General features: G+C 43.3%; 1 protein-coding gene across 8 annotated transcripts in view; it reads left to right on the forward strand.

Moving 5' to 3' along the window:
* Positions 1-6613, forward strand: part of MLLT10 (MLLT10 histone lysine methyltransferase DOT1L cofactor) — a 145032-nt gene extending 138419 nt beyond the window's left edge. For all 8 annotated transcript variants that reach the window (XM_069959044.1, XM_069959045.1, XM_069959046.1 and 5 more), the window contains 4 exons: positions 90-442; positions 1202-1304; positions 1921-2148; positions 3369-6613. In XM_069959044.1, coding sequence (XP_069815145.1) covers positions 90-442; positions 1202-1304; positions 1921-2148; positions 3369-3413 — 729 coding nt within the window. In that variant the 3' untranslated portion in view covers positions 3414-6613. The remainder of the gene's footprint in view (positions 1-89; positions 443-1201; positions 1305-1920; positions 2149-3368) is intronic.
* Positions 6614-13828: the final 7215 nt, after the last annotated feature.

Consider the following 13828-nt stretch of genomic DNA (forward strand, 5'->3'; position numbering starts at 1 on the left):
GACGGATGAGAAGACAGGATGTTTGTGTGTAGTTTAGGGTAGACGTCGTAGCGTGAATATTGGTTATCTTTATTTTTAACCCTTTCTAGGAACTCGCATCAAGCAGGCAAAGCACCAGCAGTTCTTCCTCACTCTCCACTCCGCCCCCTGATGGGCAGAGTCCAGCACAACAAGTTCAAGGGGTTCAGCAAAGAATCAATGGTGTCACCATGGGAACACTAACAAGTGGCATTCAGTCAGTCACGCCAGCTCTTCCTGCCGTGCCGGGAGTGGGTGCAATAATTGGAGCTCTTCCAGCAAACCAGCTGGCGATTAATGGCATAGTTGGGGCTTTGAACGGAGTAATTCAGGCTCCGGCTACACTACCCCAAACTACCACTCTTACTCATGGGACAATATTGCCTAACGTTACGCACCCAATCTCTTCTACTTTAACAAACAGGTAAGACTGGGTTATTGTCACCTATGTGAGCAGCCACAAGAGTGTCTGCTTATTTGTCAGCCTGCAAGTAGTAGACAGTAAGGGTACTATTACACGAGCCGATGGGGGCCCGATAATAACTGTAAACGAGCACCGATCTGCTAGATCGGGGCTCAATTATTGGGCCTATTATACGTCCCGATAATCGTTTAACAAGGCTGCATGTACATCATTACTGATGTCTTTGCAGCCCTTGCTTAAACTTTATACATTACCTATCCCGGGTCCAGGGCTCCTCTTGTGGTCCACTTCTCCCCGGGTCCCGCGTGCTGCAGCTTCAGAGCGGTCTATCTGAGCTGACAGGACACTCAGCCAATCACTGTCCGTGGCGGTCCTGGCCAGTGATTGGCTGAGTGACCTGTCAGCTAAGACAGACCGCTCTGAAGCTGCAGCACGCGGGACCCGGGGAGAAGCATAGCGCAGGAGGAGCCCTGGACCATGGATAGGTAATGTATGCACTTGGCATATCGTCAGCCGCCGGCCGCACACCGCTATTACACGCAGCGATGCGCGGTCGGCGCCCGACAATTAAAGGTCCAAACCTATATCAACGTTCAGCCGATGGTCGTTGTCATCAGCTGATTGTTGGGTTTATTACACGCAACGATAATCGGCCGGATAGGGCCGATTCTGCCGATTATCATTCCGTGTAATAGGCCCTAAGGTAAGGTCTGTACATTGGAAGCAGTTGTTTACATACGGGACTGTTCTCTGTTGCAGTGCCTCAGGATTGGGACTCCTCTCGGAACAGCAAAGGCAGCTGTTCCTCCATCAGCAACACCAGCAATTCCAGCAGCTCCTCAGCTCCCAGCAGCTGACCCCGGTAAGACTTAGTCCACTTTTTGAAACTTCTGAAGGTCCCTAGGTCACAACACATGGATCACCCATTGCTGGCAACGTGTAACCTGTATACAGGAGGCAATGTGCGTCCAATAACAGTAATTCAAATGGCCGCACATCTGATCTGATCAATGCTTAAACTTTCACTGGCTGATCACTAGCCATTTCACACTGGCCAATTATATGGAAAGAGAGTTCTTAGGATTGCCCGGTATAATTTGCTATTCTATATAGCTAAGATTAGGGAGAGTCAGCAAGCCACCGTACACGTCAGATGGCCCATACTCCCAGTCCAGCAGGTTGGGCTGTGTATAGCCTGCGTAAGTTTTTACAAGTCACTTCCTGCGTACTGATTCCTAGTTTGTATTGCAGTTTATTGAGAATTGACTTCTGATCAGCAGTGCAGAGCAGCCTGCCCCCCAGTGGTGGTTTTTATGTCATGGATGAGTTTTATGCATAGAAATAACATGCATCTTTCACTAGAGAAGAGCAGATATTTGTAGGGTTGTGCTGACACGGTTGTCTCCAGCTATGTAGGCAGACAATAGAATCCAAACTATGTATGTGTCTTGTTCTGACTGTAGTTTGTCACCCCCCAGGAGCAGCACCACGCCCTGTTATATCAGCTAATGCAGCAGCAGCACTCGCAGCAGCAACACCACCACCATCACCACCACCAGCCTGATCTCCAGCAGCTGCAGATCCCAGCCGCCGCTCAGTTACCACTCAACAACCTTCTGGCCGGAGCTCAGGCCACCACCCTGCACTCTTCTGCTACCAACCCTTTCTTGGCAATGCATGCCGAAAACACAGCTCACAAAGTCGCTGTAAGTATCTATATATATATATGTTTTGGTGATTGCTGGAAAGCAGTGATATTACCCAAGAATTCAGCCTAAAGAAACAGTATTAAAATATACAATGCGTTAATACATTAGGAACCACGGAAAATGTCATGTTGAATATTTAGCTTGGCTAATGCACCCCTTCTTTGGAGAGTACTTTGTGAGCTTAAAGGGGTGTTTATCCAGTCTACATCACATCCACAGGATAGGTGTTTATAGAGATCTACACGATTAGTGAATTGTGGCTTCCATCTTCTTAAAAATACTGCCACCCCTAGTTACAGGTTTTATATAGTATTGCAGAACAGCCAGATATACTTCTGTGGAGCTGAGCTACAATGCCAAGCACAAGCCATAGACAGGCTGAGGGCTGTTTCTGGAAGCAGCCATATATATATTTTTTTAACTAAGGAAAATCCTTTTAAATATTGGATTGTTGGGAAAAAGGAAAGATAAAGTTGGCTATGTCCAGGCTGCATAGGGTTGTATGGATCATCTCTGCCTCCACTCCAGAAAAACAAGAAATGTGCAGGCAACGATGAACCAGACATCCCGTACATCCAGATCCTGCGATGCCCCGTCCCCATAACGATGATCCGGCCCGCTCCATTGATTATCATTAGAAGGGGTGGGCTGGCTGGTGCATTGCTCCTAATGGTCTTACCAGACTGTGGAGTAAATGACTAAGTGCATGGAAACTGTGCCAAGGATAAAGGTAAGAGGCATACCTTCATCCTCTATGTCTCCTGTGTAATAGGGGGCTATGAGCAGATAGCTGATAGCCCCCTAACCTGCTGATAGTTCCCCTTAAAGACTTTTAGTCCATCAGCAGTGTGAGAGTTTATATTATATTATAATATGTAATCAGAAAGATTAGATTTCAGAGAAAACCTGATGTGTATTTGAAGCTGTGTTCACATGTTCAGGTTTTTAATTGCAATTATTGCAACCGTGCTTACAGAGATTCTGAGCTAGTCTGAGACACGCCCCCTGTCTCATTGGTTCAGGCTTCTGCTCTGTCCTGCCCCCTGCCTCCTCTGATTGGCTGCTTTATATAACACACCCCCACCACACGCTCAGGGTCGGTGCTTTTGGATTTGAGCTTGTTATATGTTCCCTTGTGCAAAAAGACCAACTTACATTGATAGGTAAAACTTTGAATGCACCGAATCTAATATTCCAAATATTTTCTTTCTCCTCAGAGACTTGCAGAGAAGAATGGACCAGTTATGCAAGATAAGAGTTGATGCGTAAGATGAGCCGAGCTCCATGCGCCCACCCGGCACTTGACTTTTCTGAAAACTGACGTCTTCCTTTTCGTAGCAAAGAAACAATGCAAACGAAGACCTATTGACTTTACTCCATATTCACGATGGTTCTTCCGTCAGATGGGGAAGTAGCCCGCTGCAGAGTGTTGATGGGCTCGCTATTTCCAAGAGAGGAGAAAGCGACGGCGGCCGCACAAGGCTGCAGATATTTATTCATTGTAACTCTCTTGTTGCTTTGTTGCACTGAAACTTGGCTGTATTGAGAAAGGTAAAAACACTGTTGTCCGCATGAGTGATATGTCGGACGTGACCGGTGACTCCTGACTGCTAGGTGTGGGGGCGTTTGTGATACCTTGGTGCAATTCCGCCACTGGTCACTTACTTAAAGGTATTAATGAACAATATAATTGTTACCAGACGTGTTTTCCAGCAGCTGATGTTCTGTTTTGCAGATTTAGAGTAAGAAATGACAGAAGGGGTTGGTTATGGGGACTTGCGCCATGTTATTCCATTGAAAGTGCCTGTTGCTGAGGTTCCCAGAGCAGACGTAAGGCAAGACTGCCGGAAGCGTTCACATTGCACTAGAGGCTCTATCTGTCTTCTATGCCACTAATACTGGCCGTGGTTTATTTATTTCTGAACAATGACTTATGCAACTAGATCACTAGTTATGTGGCACATGAAAACTTCCAGGTACAAGATGGGAAGGATTAAAGGAGTTTTCCAGGACTGGTCTGTCCTATTGATCAATCAGTATCCGATTGATGGGAGTTCCGACATTAAGCACACCCACCAAAGCCGCAGCTGCTGCATACACAGAACGCAGCATGAAGCAGATGGCTCTATACATGGTGGGTTAATAAGAGTTGAGCTGCAGTAAACCTTTCTGGCCACTACACAGTCTATGGCGCTGTTTACTTCCTGCTCTGTTCTCTGTGTATGCTGGTGCCATGGCTGATTGATGGAGGTGCCACTTTGATATGTAGAATTTACAAGGTTTATGTACTTGTAATGTAGGTTTTCCCAGGACTGATTTGTAATGTTCCTCTTCAGCTTGGGATGCCGCCATTTGCTTAGTTCAGCATTTCCTAGTCGGCATTCTTCCCATTAATGGAGGCGTCCAGCCATAAAGACATTAGGACATCATAGAGGGATTGAGGATTCCATAGATAGATGACCATGAATATGAATTGCCAGAATACAAAGTGAACCTTTTAGGCTATTTTAGGCCTTTAAACATGTGACACATGATCTGCCCTGGGGGCAGTACCATTAAAGAGGCCTGAGGACAGTCCAGCTTTTAGGAAAAGTCAGTCTGGACTCCAGTGGTTCCTTACCAGAGTTGAGTGATGCCACCTGGCCATCTTCTTCACTGCCAACCTCCTCCAAATATCATGCCTGGTACTCACCAGGGATAGTCATTGCAGTGTGGGCTACTCTGCCCTTCACTTACCTGGGAAGTACACCTGATATGTCCAGGAAGAGCAAGGCAATGGCGCATGTGTGAGATGTCAGGGGAGAGCTTGACCGAAACTGTATGGCTCTTTCTAATAGAGGCTCCGCCCTCAGGACTCTTCCCTGGTAAATACAACTTGGTTTTGTACGTTTTTCTATATCTGAAAAACACACAAGGCAATGTAATAATGGTCCACAGTCCATATTGGTGGGGCAGTCCGTGTTCTCATACCAGGAAATGGAAGCCGTCTAGAATGAGAGGAAAAGACAAATGGGAATTAGAAAATTTGGAAATTCATTTAATCCCACAAATATATATTTTTTCCCCTGTATGTTTCTTTAAGAAAATGAAGCTGAAACAAAATGAAGTGAAATAATCTCTGTTCTATTCCCACAAACTTTAGAGGCCTTTCTGTCCACTGCTAGAATTCTGCATTTCCCCTTTATAGAAACCCTCTGACATTAGGGGGCAACTAATGGAGTGTATACCTACTAAGTGATATATGGGGTATACCGCGTGTCCTGATCGTTCAGTAAAGGGGCTATCCAGGATTAGAAAAAACACAGCCACTTTCTTACAAAAACAGCGCCACCCTTGTCCTCAGGTTGTGTGTAGTATTACAACTCCATTCACTTAAATGGAACTGAGCTGCAAAACTGAGGACAGCAGAGGTGCTGTTTATGGAAGCAAGCGGCCATGTTTTTCTGAGACCGGATAAGCCCTTTAAAGGGAACCTGTCACCACTTTCATGCTGCCTGATGGAGGAGTCAGTGGGGCATTCCCCAGTGGTTTCTCTCCACCCCACCAGACTTGATTCATAGATCTCTTCCTGTTTGGATATTGCAAGAGATCTGTCAATCAAGGCCGTTAGGGCGGGATGAAGCCTCCAGGGACCGTCGTTTAGGCAGCATAAAAATCATAACAGGTTCCAGTTTTATGTAAGTAATCGATCAGCTTTCTTAGGCTGTGTTCACACCACTGTCAGAGCTTTTGGTGAGAAGAATTGCACAGCATCCAGCACCATTCCTTCAGTCCAGTGGATGGACGCAAATGTCTGGCAAATGCAGGACGTTCCCTTATCCCTATTTACCTACATAAATCTAAAAGCCTTTACCTATGGGCAGATACGGAAAGTGATAGTTGCCCCCTAATGGTCCCAGCGACCCGGCTTCCTATCATTGTATGCAGAGCTATAGGGATTCCGCAGCCTCCAGGACTCTCTGCATTATTAATGGTAATAGAGAAATAGACCCCACTGCAATCTGACCCCCGCTGTGCGTCCGACTGAGACCACACGTTTCGTCAGTCATGTGTCTTGCAGGTTACTGCTCAGCCCTTACCTCATTCTGTACATAAGGAATTTTTTTTTTGTCTTTTATGTTTTTTTTTGTTTTTTTTGTGAATCTGTTTTGTATTGTTAAAAGAAAGAAAAGTTGATATGAAAACAATAATATTTTGATTTGTAATATTTCTAATCGGCAAAAGGTAAAAAAAAAAAAATACAAATTAAAGTTAATTTATTTTTATATTTTCAGGGGGGATTTTAAAGACCTTTAAAGTGATTTTTGTACTCGCTCTTATGTAAGATGCGGGCAGTGTGGTCCGGTTTTTGTATTGTCACCCACTGCGTTAACAAATTGGTCTGTGCTATGACTTAGATGTCAAAATCCATGTGTATCCAGAGAAATGTACAGGAGTTTTCAGAATAAATTTTAATAATGTACACACCGTCTGGCCGTGTCACTGTGTGATTAGGAGGCGGCGTGGGTCGCAGAGTCCTCCCTTGGTCTTCTCGCTTGTGTATCACATGGCCTTGTAGTTGCACGTGTGAGCTGATAGTCGTGTGGGTGGGGAGAGGCGTCATCGGCTGATATCGCTCACGTCTGCAGCTTTTTTTATCTGGCATCTGAGCTTCAGGACGCAGACGAGACAAAACTTCATTACAGCAAAAGCCAAAGCTCATCTTGAAGATATTGCAATGGAAAGAAGCCTGTGTAGGTCCCGGTAAGCTATAGGATCCGGCGGTGTAATATGAGAAAATAAGTCCTATGGATGATAAAAGGTATATAAAAATAGTAACATAAAAGCTAAAACCAATCCAGGATGGATTATAGGGAGGGCAAAAGGGCAATTGCCAGGAGGCCTTCATCCCAGCAGCAAGACAGGAGCTTAGAATATATAAAGAACACCTACACAGTATAAAAGTATTCATATGTGATGGCTTCCACCAGAAGTTATTACTAGTGATAGAAGAAGAGGAATGGTGCTCTAACTAGAAGAAATCTGGGGGTCAATGTCTGGAATAAAGGGGGGGTGGGGGGTGGAATCCAACAAATTCTCCAGTTTATCTGTAGTGTTGAGTGGGCTTGATGATCTGTTCGGTATTGACAACGTTCTTTGAGCTCTAATGGTGCGTTTACATAGACAGATTTTTGAAGCCAAAACCAGGAATGGATTTGAAAAGAGGAGAAATCTCAGTCTTTCCTTTATGACCTGTTCTCTGTTTATAGTCCGTTCCTGGATTTGGGTTCAGTGATCTGGCAGATAGATAAATCTCTCTGTGTAAACACACCCTAAGGGCCCTATTACACCAACAATTATCTGACAGATTTTTTTCAGCCCAAACCAGGAACAAACAGGTCTTAAAAGGAAAGACTGAGATATCTCCTCTTTTCAAATCCATTCCTGGATTTGGCTGAAAAAACTGTCAAACATCTGTTGGTATAGGGCCCTAACTCTCAGCATCTTGGCTTTTGGAGAAGTTGGATGCCGCCCTGGAGTCCTGGAAAACATGGGTAATGCCATAAGCTTCATCCATGTTTTCCTGGCAACCGTAGGTATATGATGATCTACTGATAGAATTTAAAGGTGGCACCCAAGCAGGGTTAGATGTAGGAGAGGGGAGTGTTACAGCTTACTGCTCCTCTGGATCTTGGGAACGCCTCTTTAACTCTTTTGTACTACAGAATAAAAACATTTTTCTATGAGGAGCACAGATAGATATATAAGGTACCATGTGTCTCCTTGACCTAACAGCTATTGTTTATTATCTAAATTGCAGCTGACAGAGTCCCTTGTAAAGGGGTTGTCTATGATTAAACATGCCTGATTTCTTTCAAGATCGATGCCACACCTATGTGGAAGTGTAGGAATTAAGGATTAGAAAACATTCCTTCTTCCAGAAACAGTGCCACCCCTGTCCTTAGGTTGGGTGCGGTATTGCAGCTCAGTTGCATCAAATGGAATGGAACCAAGCTGTAATACCGCAAACAACCTGAGGACAGGGGTTGTGTGGTGGAGCACAGCAGCTTTGGATAATTCCTTTTAACTGAGCAAGGTTTCCTAATGTGCAACAGCGTTACTTCGCTATACCATGTTGCTGTAATGTCCGATGTCTTCACATATAACACATACTAAGAGGAGGATGCGCGGTGTCCTCGTGTTCTGCCGCAGGACGTCAGCGTGGAATTTTCGAGTTCATTGTCACTCAGTAAAACGTCCTTTGGTGCGTGCAGTAAACCTGGCGGTTTATGATGTGGCAGGGACATCGATTTTACTTTTTATTAAAGATTTCGCAATAACCAGCGCTATTGGTCTTCCCATATGTGCAATGCATTTAAAAGAAGCAGATCAAAGTACACCATGTTTTATTTCATGATGCAGCGAGCAGGAATCTCTGCCCTAACATTACTAGCACCCTATTAATCACCCGCTTGGCAGGTTACCACTTCCAAGATTACAGAATATAATTTAGTCTGATGGCATCAACATCTGTATATTAAATGTAGCGGAGATGCGGCTCGCCCTCTCTACAATGAGGAGGTTTTATTATCAGGGATTTTAATTTTTTTTTTTTTAAAGATGGGACGGCTAAGAATTATCTGCTCCAGGTGTCATTGGTTGTGTAATGGTAAAGTGTGTGCTGCAGCAAAGTGAGCATGCCAAAAAGGAGCCTGGAAACTCCCCATAGCAGTGCCCCTTATTCTGTATAATAGAAACTGGAATCTAATAGGTCACTTTATAGAGAACCTGTCATCACTTTTAGGCTGCCTGAAACAAGGGTCATATGGGAGGTCTTTGGTGGCTTCTGCCTCAGTGACCTTGATTGACAGATCACTTTTTAAACAGTGAGAGAGCTAGCAATTAAGCCTTGCGGGATCGGGAGAACCTACTGGCGGGGGAGCACCGAATGACTCATGGTTCAGACAGTGTTAAAGTGACAAGTTCCCTTTAAATAATGATATAACAGGTATTTAGAATATCCACCAGGTATACACCAAGCATGTCCACCTCTCTATTAAAATGTATGGCGAAAGCAAGGCTTGGTGAATGGGGTGATTGAACTAACCATTTTCTGGATGATTAAGGGTCCCAGAAATACTGGGGCCGAACATCGGAAAATCTTAGGTTCAATAGAACTTGAACCTTGTCGAACCTGCCGCATTTGATTCCCGATGCCTTCCCGGTCCGTGCGGAAGGAGACAGTCCGGGTATTACCTGGAATTCCAAGATTCAGCCTACTGACCATAACATATGAGGTATTTGTTGAGTGCCACTTAAACATGCTTGAGTCCGGTATATAATTACTAGTCACTGAAGAAGTTGGATGCAGCCCTAGGGAGTCCGGGAAAACATGGATACAGCCATAGGGTTCAAATCCCACCAAGGACAGCATCTGCATAGCGACTATGTTCTCCTTGTGTTTGCATGGGTTTCCTCTGGGTACTGTTTCTTCTCACACTCCAAAGCATACAGATAGGTGAATTTGGAATATTGATTGTGAGCCTTAATGGGAAGAGGAACCAATGTGAGTGACAAGTTATGTACAGGGCTGAAAAATAAGTTGGCGCTCTATAAAGGAATGATTATAACTCGGCACCACCATGGGCTCCTCTATTGCTGGGTCAGCAGGTGCTGCAACTACTGTTCCCTGTAGAGTGAGACTCTTGGCTCTTCAGTCTCATTTTAATATTGTCTGCTTATAAATGGGGTTTACTTTCCTTTAATATAGTCCTGTAAATGTTACTTGAGGAATATCTCAGATCTTAAATGCAGGGCTCCGAGCGCCAACCAAAATATATTTCCAGACAGAAGCTGTAAGTTCATGAGAAGCCTGGAAGATTTGCTGCCAAAGAATGTAGGTAGTAAATGAAACAGAAGTGAAATGAAGCAGGACCGGGGCGTCATATTCAGCCGAATGTACAGAAAATAGAAGGGTAATAGAATTACTTAATATTACTCCATTTTTTTTTTATTGCAGTAAGGATTCAGCCCCCAAAAATTAAATTGGTGGAGGAATCGGAGCTGGTACTTTAGTTTCCTTGGGGCTTTTCTTCTCTGTGGTTATAAAAGAAACCACAGCAGCCAAGTGCGCGAGTAAATGGGGAGAAAAGTTTTCAACCAGGCCAGGGAAATTTCTAAAGAGATTTTAGCGCAAGATGAATTCTCTATAAATTGAATCATATCCTTGGGCCTGCGTTTCTGAAGAACCTTTTATCCACATATCATAAAAATAAAGCAAAGTCTATACAGACTGACAGACCTGGGCTTATTGTCCAAGACAATTTATTCCACTAAAATGATATTTATTTATTTTTACCTTTTTTTGTTGCTATTTTGGGTTATTTATTTTAAACTACTGTATTTTCGGGCATAGAAGATGACCCCCAACTTTTCCAGTTAATAATATAGAGTTTGGGATATACTTCTCTTCCAACGCACACCAAATAAAAATCAATAAAAAACATCAGACAGCAGCCAGATCTGAGAGGCAGAGACAGAGGTACAGTAATACCAGTAGGATACAAGGTCGGCCAGACGGGTGAAAGAGGTGTGCTTTTCTGGGCACAGCGCCACTTTACCGTATCTTTTTTCCTTTATACCCAGAACGCCTGCAGCTTGCTCTTCATACGGTCACCGCACGCGGCGGGGATGCGGCAGGCACCATATGCGGTCACCGCAGATTCTCCAGTCCCAAAGTTTTTCGGCAGCCGCCCTATAAGACGACCCCTGGCTTTTAAGAAAAATTTTCCTGGGTTAAAAAGTAGTCTTATACGCAGGAAAATACAGTATATTACTATATGTTCATCTTTAAATAAAGAAGCAATCCAGGAAAGAAAATATAAGAATTTATGTAGGTGTATATATAAGATCTATCATAACAATGTCTCACCTTGATACCCATTTCAAGAGGCACTTTATTGCGACCAGTACACTAATACTCTTCTGAAACAGTGTATTTGCATTAGGCCTGTATCCAACCTTAGGGCCAGTTCACACAGAGCAAAACTAGCGGAATTGTCCACCACTAATCCCGCCAGCCTCCGTGTCATACTGGCTGTCTATTGGATTCTTGGAAGTCCACCAGTTTTGCTCCGTGTGAAGTGGCCCTTAAAGAAGCACCCCAGAAAATTTCTTTAACGCAAATAATAGCATTTTAGCTATCATTTTATCTTAGATCAGCTGCATCCATACATATGTAGCCCTAGCATTAGTGAAGTTAGATCATATGATCACCACTGAGACCCCTCCTCTCTGGTAGATTACATGCCGTTTTCTATAAAGTCCATCTCTCCTTATTGGTTTTCTGAACTACTGGATTATGCAGAATCTACAGTGTTTAACAGTAGGAAAGCCGTATCAGAAGGAAAGCAGCAAGCAAGATGGCAGGTGATCTATATATGTGTGTTTGTGTGTGTGTGTGTATATATATATATATATATATATATATATATATATATATATATATCTCAACTAAAGCAGGTATACACAAGAGTTATTATATTATTCATAGTCTCTGCTGCAATATATATTTATTTTCAGTCGGCCAGAGATGTCAGCTGAGCGAGCACTGTCAGAGACAGGAACTGTCCAGAGGACATAGAAAACCGAGACAGAGTTCCTGTCTCGGCCAGAGATGTCAGCAGAGAGCAGTGTGAGACTGAAAATAAACCACCACTTCCTGCAGGACATACAGCAGCTGATAAGTATGGGGATTTTTTTAGAAATAAAATTACAAATCGATATAACTTTAAAATTTAAAATAAAGGTTAATTTGTTTTCTCATCTGGGGCTGGGGGATTATAATTTTTCCATGCTAGGTTCACCATACTTTAGCCTGGTTAACTTCCTAATGTGCATCAGATCCTAATGGATTCTCCATAATGTTGGTAAATGTGAACAGTGGTGAGCTGATCCTTTGTCACAAGTGGTGTGTTCCACAAAAGTATAACATACTTTTAGGTCATCTGGGCCAATAAGTTCAGTTTGCAGTTTTACAGTTCCTGAAATAAAACTGCACACAGAATTTTTGCGCATATTACAAATACATAGACCGTGACACAATGTGTAAGACCCCTTCCCTTCAGCATCACGGTCAACGTCAGGGAAAACTAACTAAAAAAAAATAAAAAATACATCGATGGAGGATTGCACAGCGAGACGTCTTAAAAGTGGAACCCAGATTGTAATTTGCAGGTCTCGCAGGTAGTCCCCCTGGGATGCTATATGTGAACACAATCCGTTCGGAGACTTCAAATAGCTCCTGTTAAAGTCTTTCATCAATAGTGAGAGTCCTTACAAAGGTGATGATGAAAGTGATCTTCAAAGGCTGTAACCTAGCAACCGCAACACGACCTGCAGCCTGTCAGTCCTCTTCATCACGTAGAACTCTCCAAAGTCGTCTTCACTCAGTGGATCTATAAGTTTGTAATCCTTGAATCAGTTGCTTCACGGTGGCACAAACAAATGCGTGTTTTCTGCTTCCCGCCTCTTCCCCGGCCCTGCAAAATGTCCTCCTCCACAATGTTTACAGGTGTCGTCTTATAGCTGCACTAACAACCCCCCAGTGTCCTTCCATTTCATGGGCAGTACCTGTCAACATAGAGCTCAACAGCTATGACATTTTTCAATTATTCTAAGGGAATAGCACTATAAAGGAAAAAAAAATCTGTGAATATCTTGGGACATCAAAGCTGATCCAGTTCCCTCCTAAACACCAAAATCATATGGCAAAAGGTAAAAAAAAATATATATATATATATATAATTTTATTTTATTTTTTTACGCCAGTTCAGCACAAAAACAGATGCACAATATTCTCAGGCATTGTAAAGTTATCTGTGCAAATCTACCCGGTGCACAGTGGTGCCTCTCTCAAGTTTTTATGTTTAGGATATTTAAAGTTTATAGAGCGCTTATTTTTGTTCGGCCACTATGCCTAATAAGCTGACACCTTGGTGGAAAAATCTTTTTACTGGTGTCACTGTAATAAGTGATACCAGAGGATCCAACACTCACAATAGGCGATTGGCACAGCTCTCCCCCTTCCCTCTAAAATGATCTTTGCACAGGTGACGGGCATGCCCAGAAAACTTTTCCCTAGAAGTCAATCTCCAAATGACAGCCATGTGGCTACTATAAAGTTTATCTATGAATGCTGTGAGACTTTTAAATGGCATTTGTGCCTCAACACCAAGAGTCAGGCAAAACTGCCACTAGGCAAAGAAGAAAGAATCCTGGTTTCACCAACAAATGATCTTGGAGGGATGCGGCATGTTGAATTTTAAAGCCCAATCCTTTTCTTCATTTAAAGCCCAATCCTTTCCCAATTTAAACTGCACACATGGCTGACCAAACTTAGTGGCCATGTATATGGGGGAAGGTCATGGTAACACACGTCAGGAAATAGCTATTGATCCAAGATTTAAAAAGATAGTTGATTTCCTCTTTTAAAAAAAAGCACCACATCTGAGCTCAGGTTGTGTTTGGTATTACAATTCAGCTCTATTCACTTCAATAGGACTGAGCTGCAATACTGCAAGACTGGTGCCAACTTTGGAATAAAGCAGCTATGCCAACGGCTGTCCCAAGCATGATGGGAATTGTAGTGTAGCAGCAGCTGAAGGGCCGTATGTTTGACACTTGTGCACTAGAATGA

Source organism: Dendropsophus ebraccatus, chromosome 2 (genome assembly GCF_027789765.1).
Source record: "Dendropsophus ebraccatus isolate aDenEbr1 chromosome 2, aDenEbr1.pat, whole genome shotgun sequence".
NCBI lineage: Eukaryota > Metazoa > Chordata > Amphibia > Anura > Hylidae > Dendropsophus > Dendropsophus ebraccatus.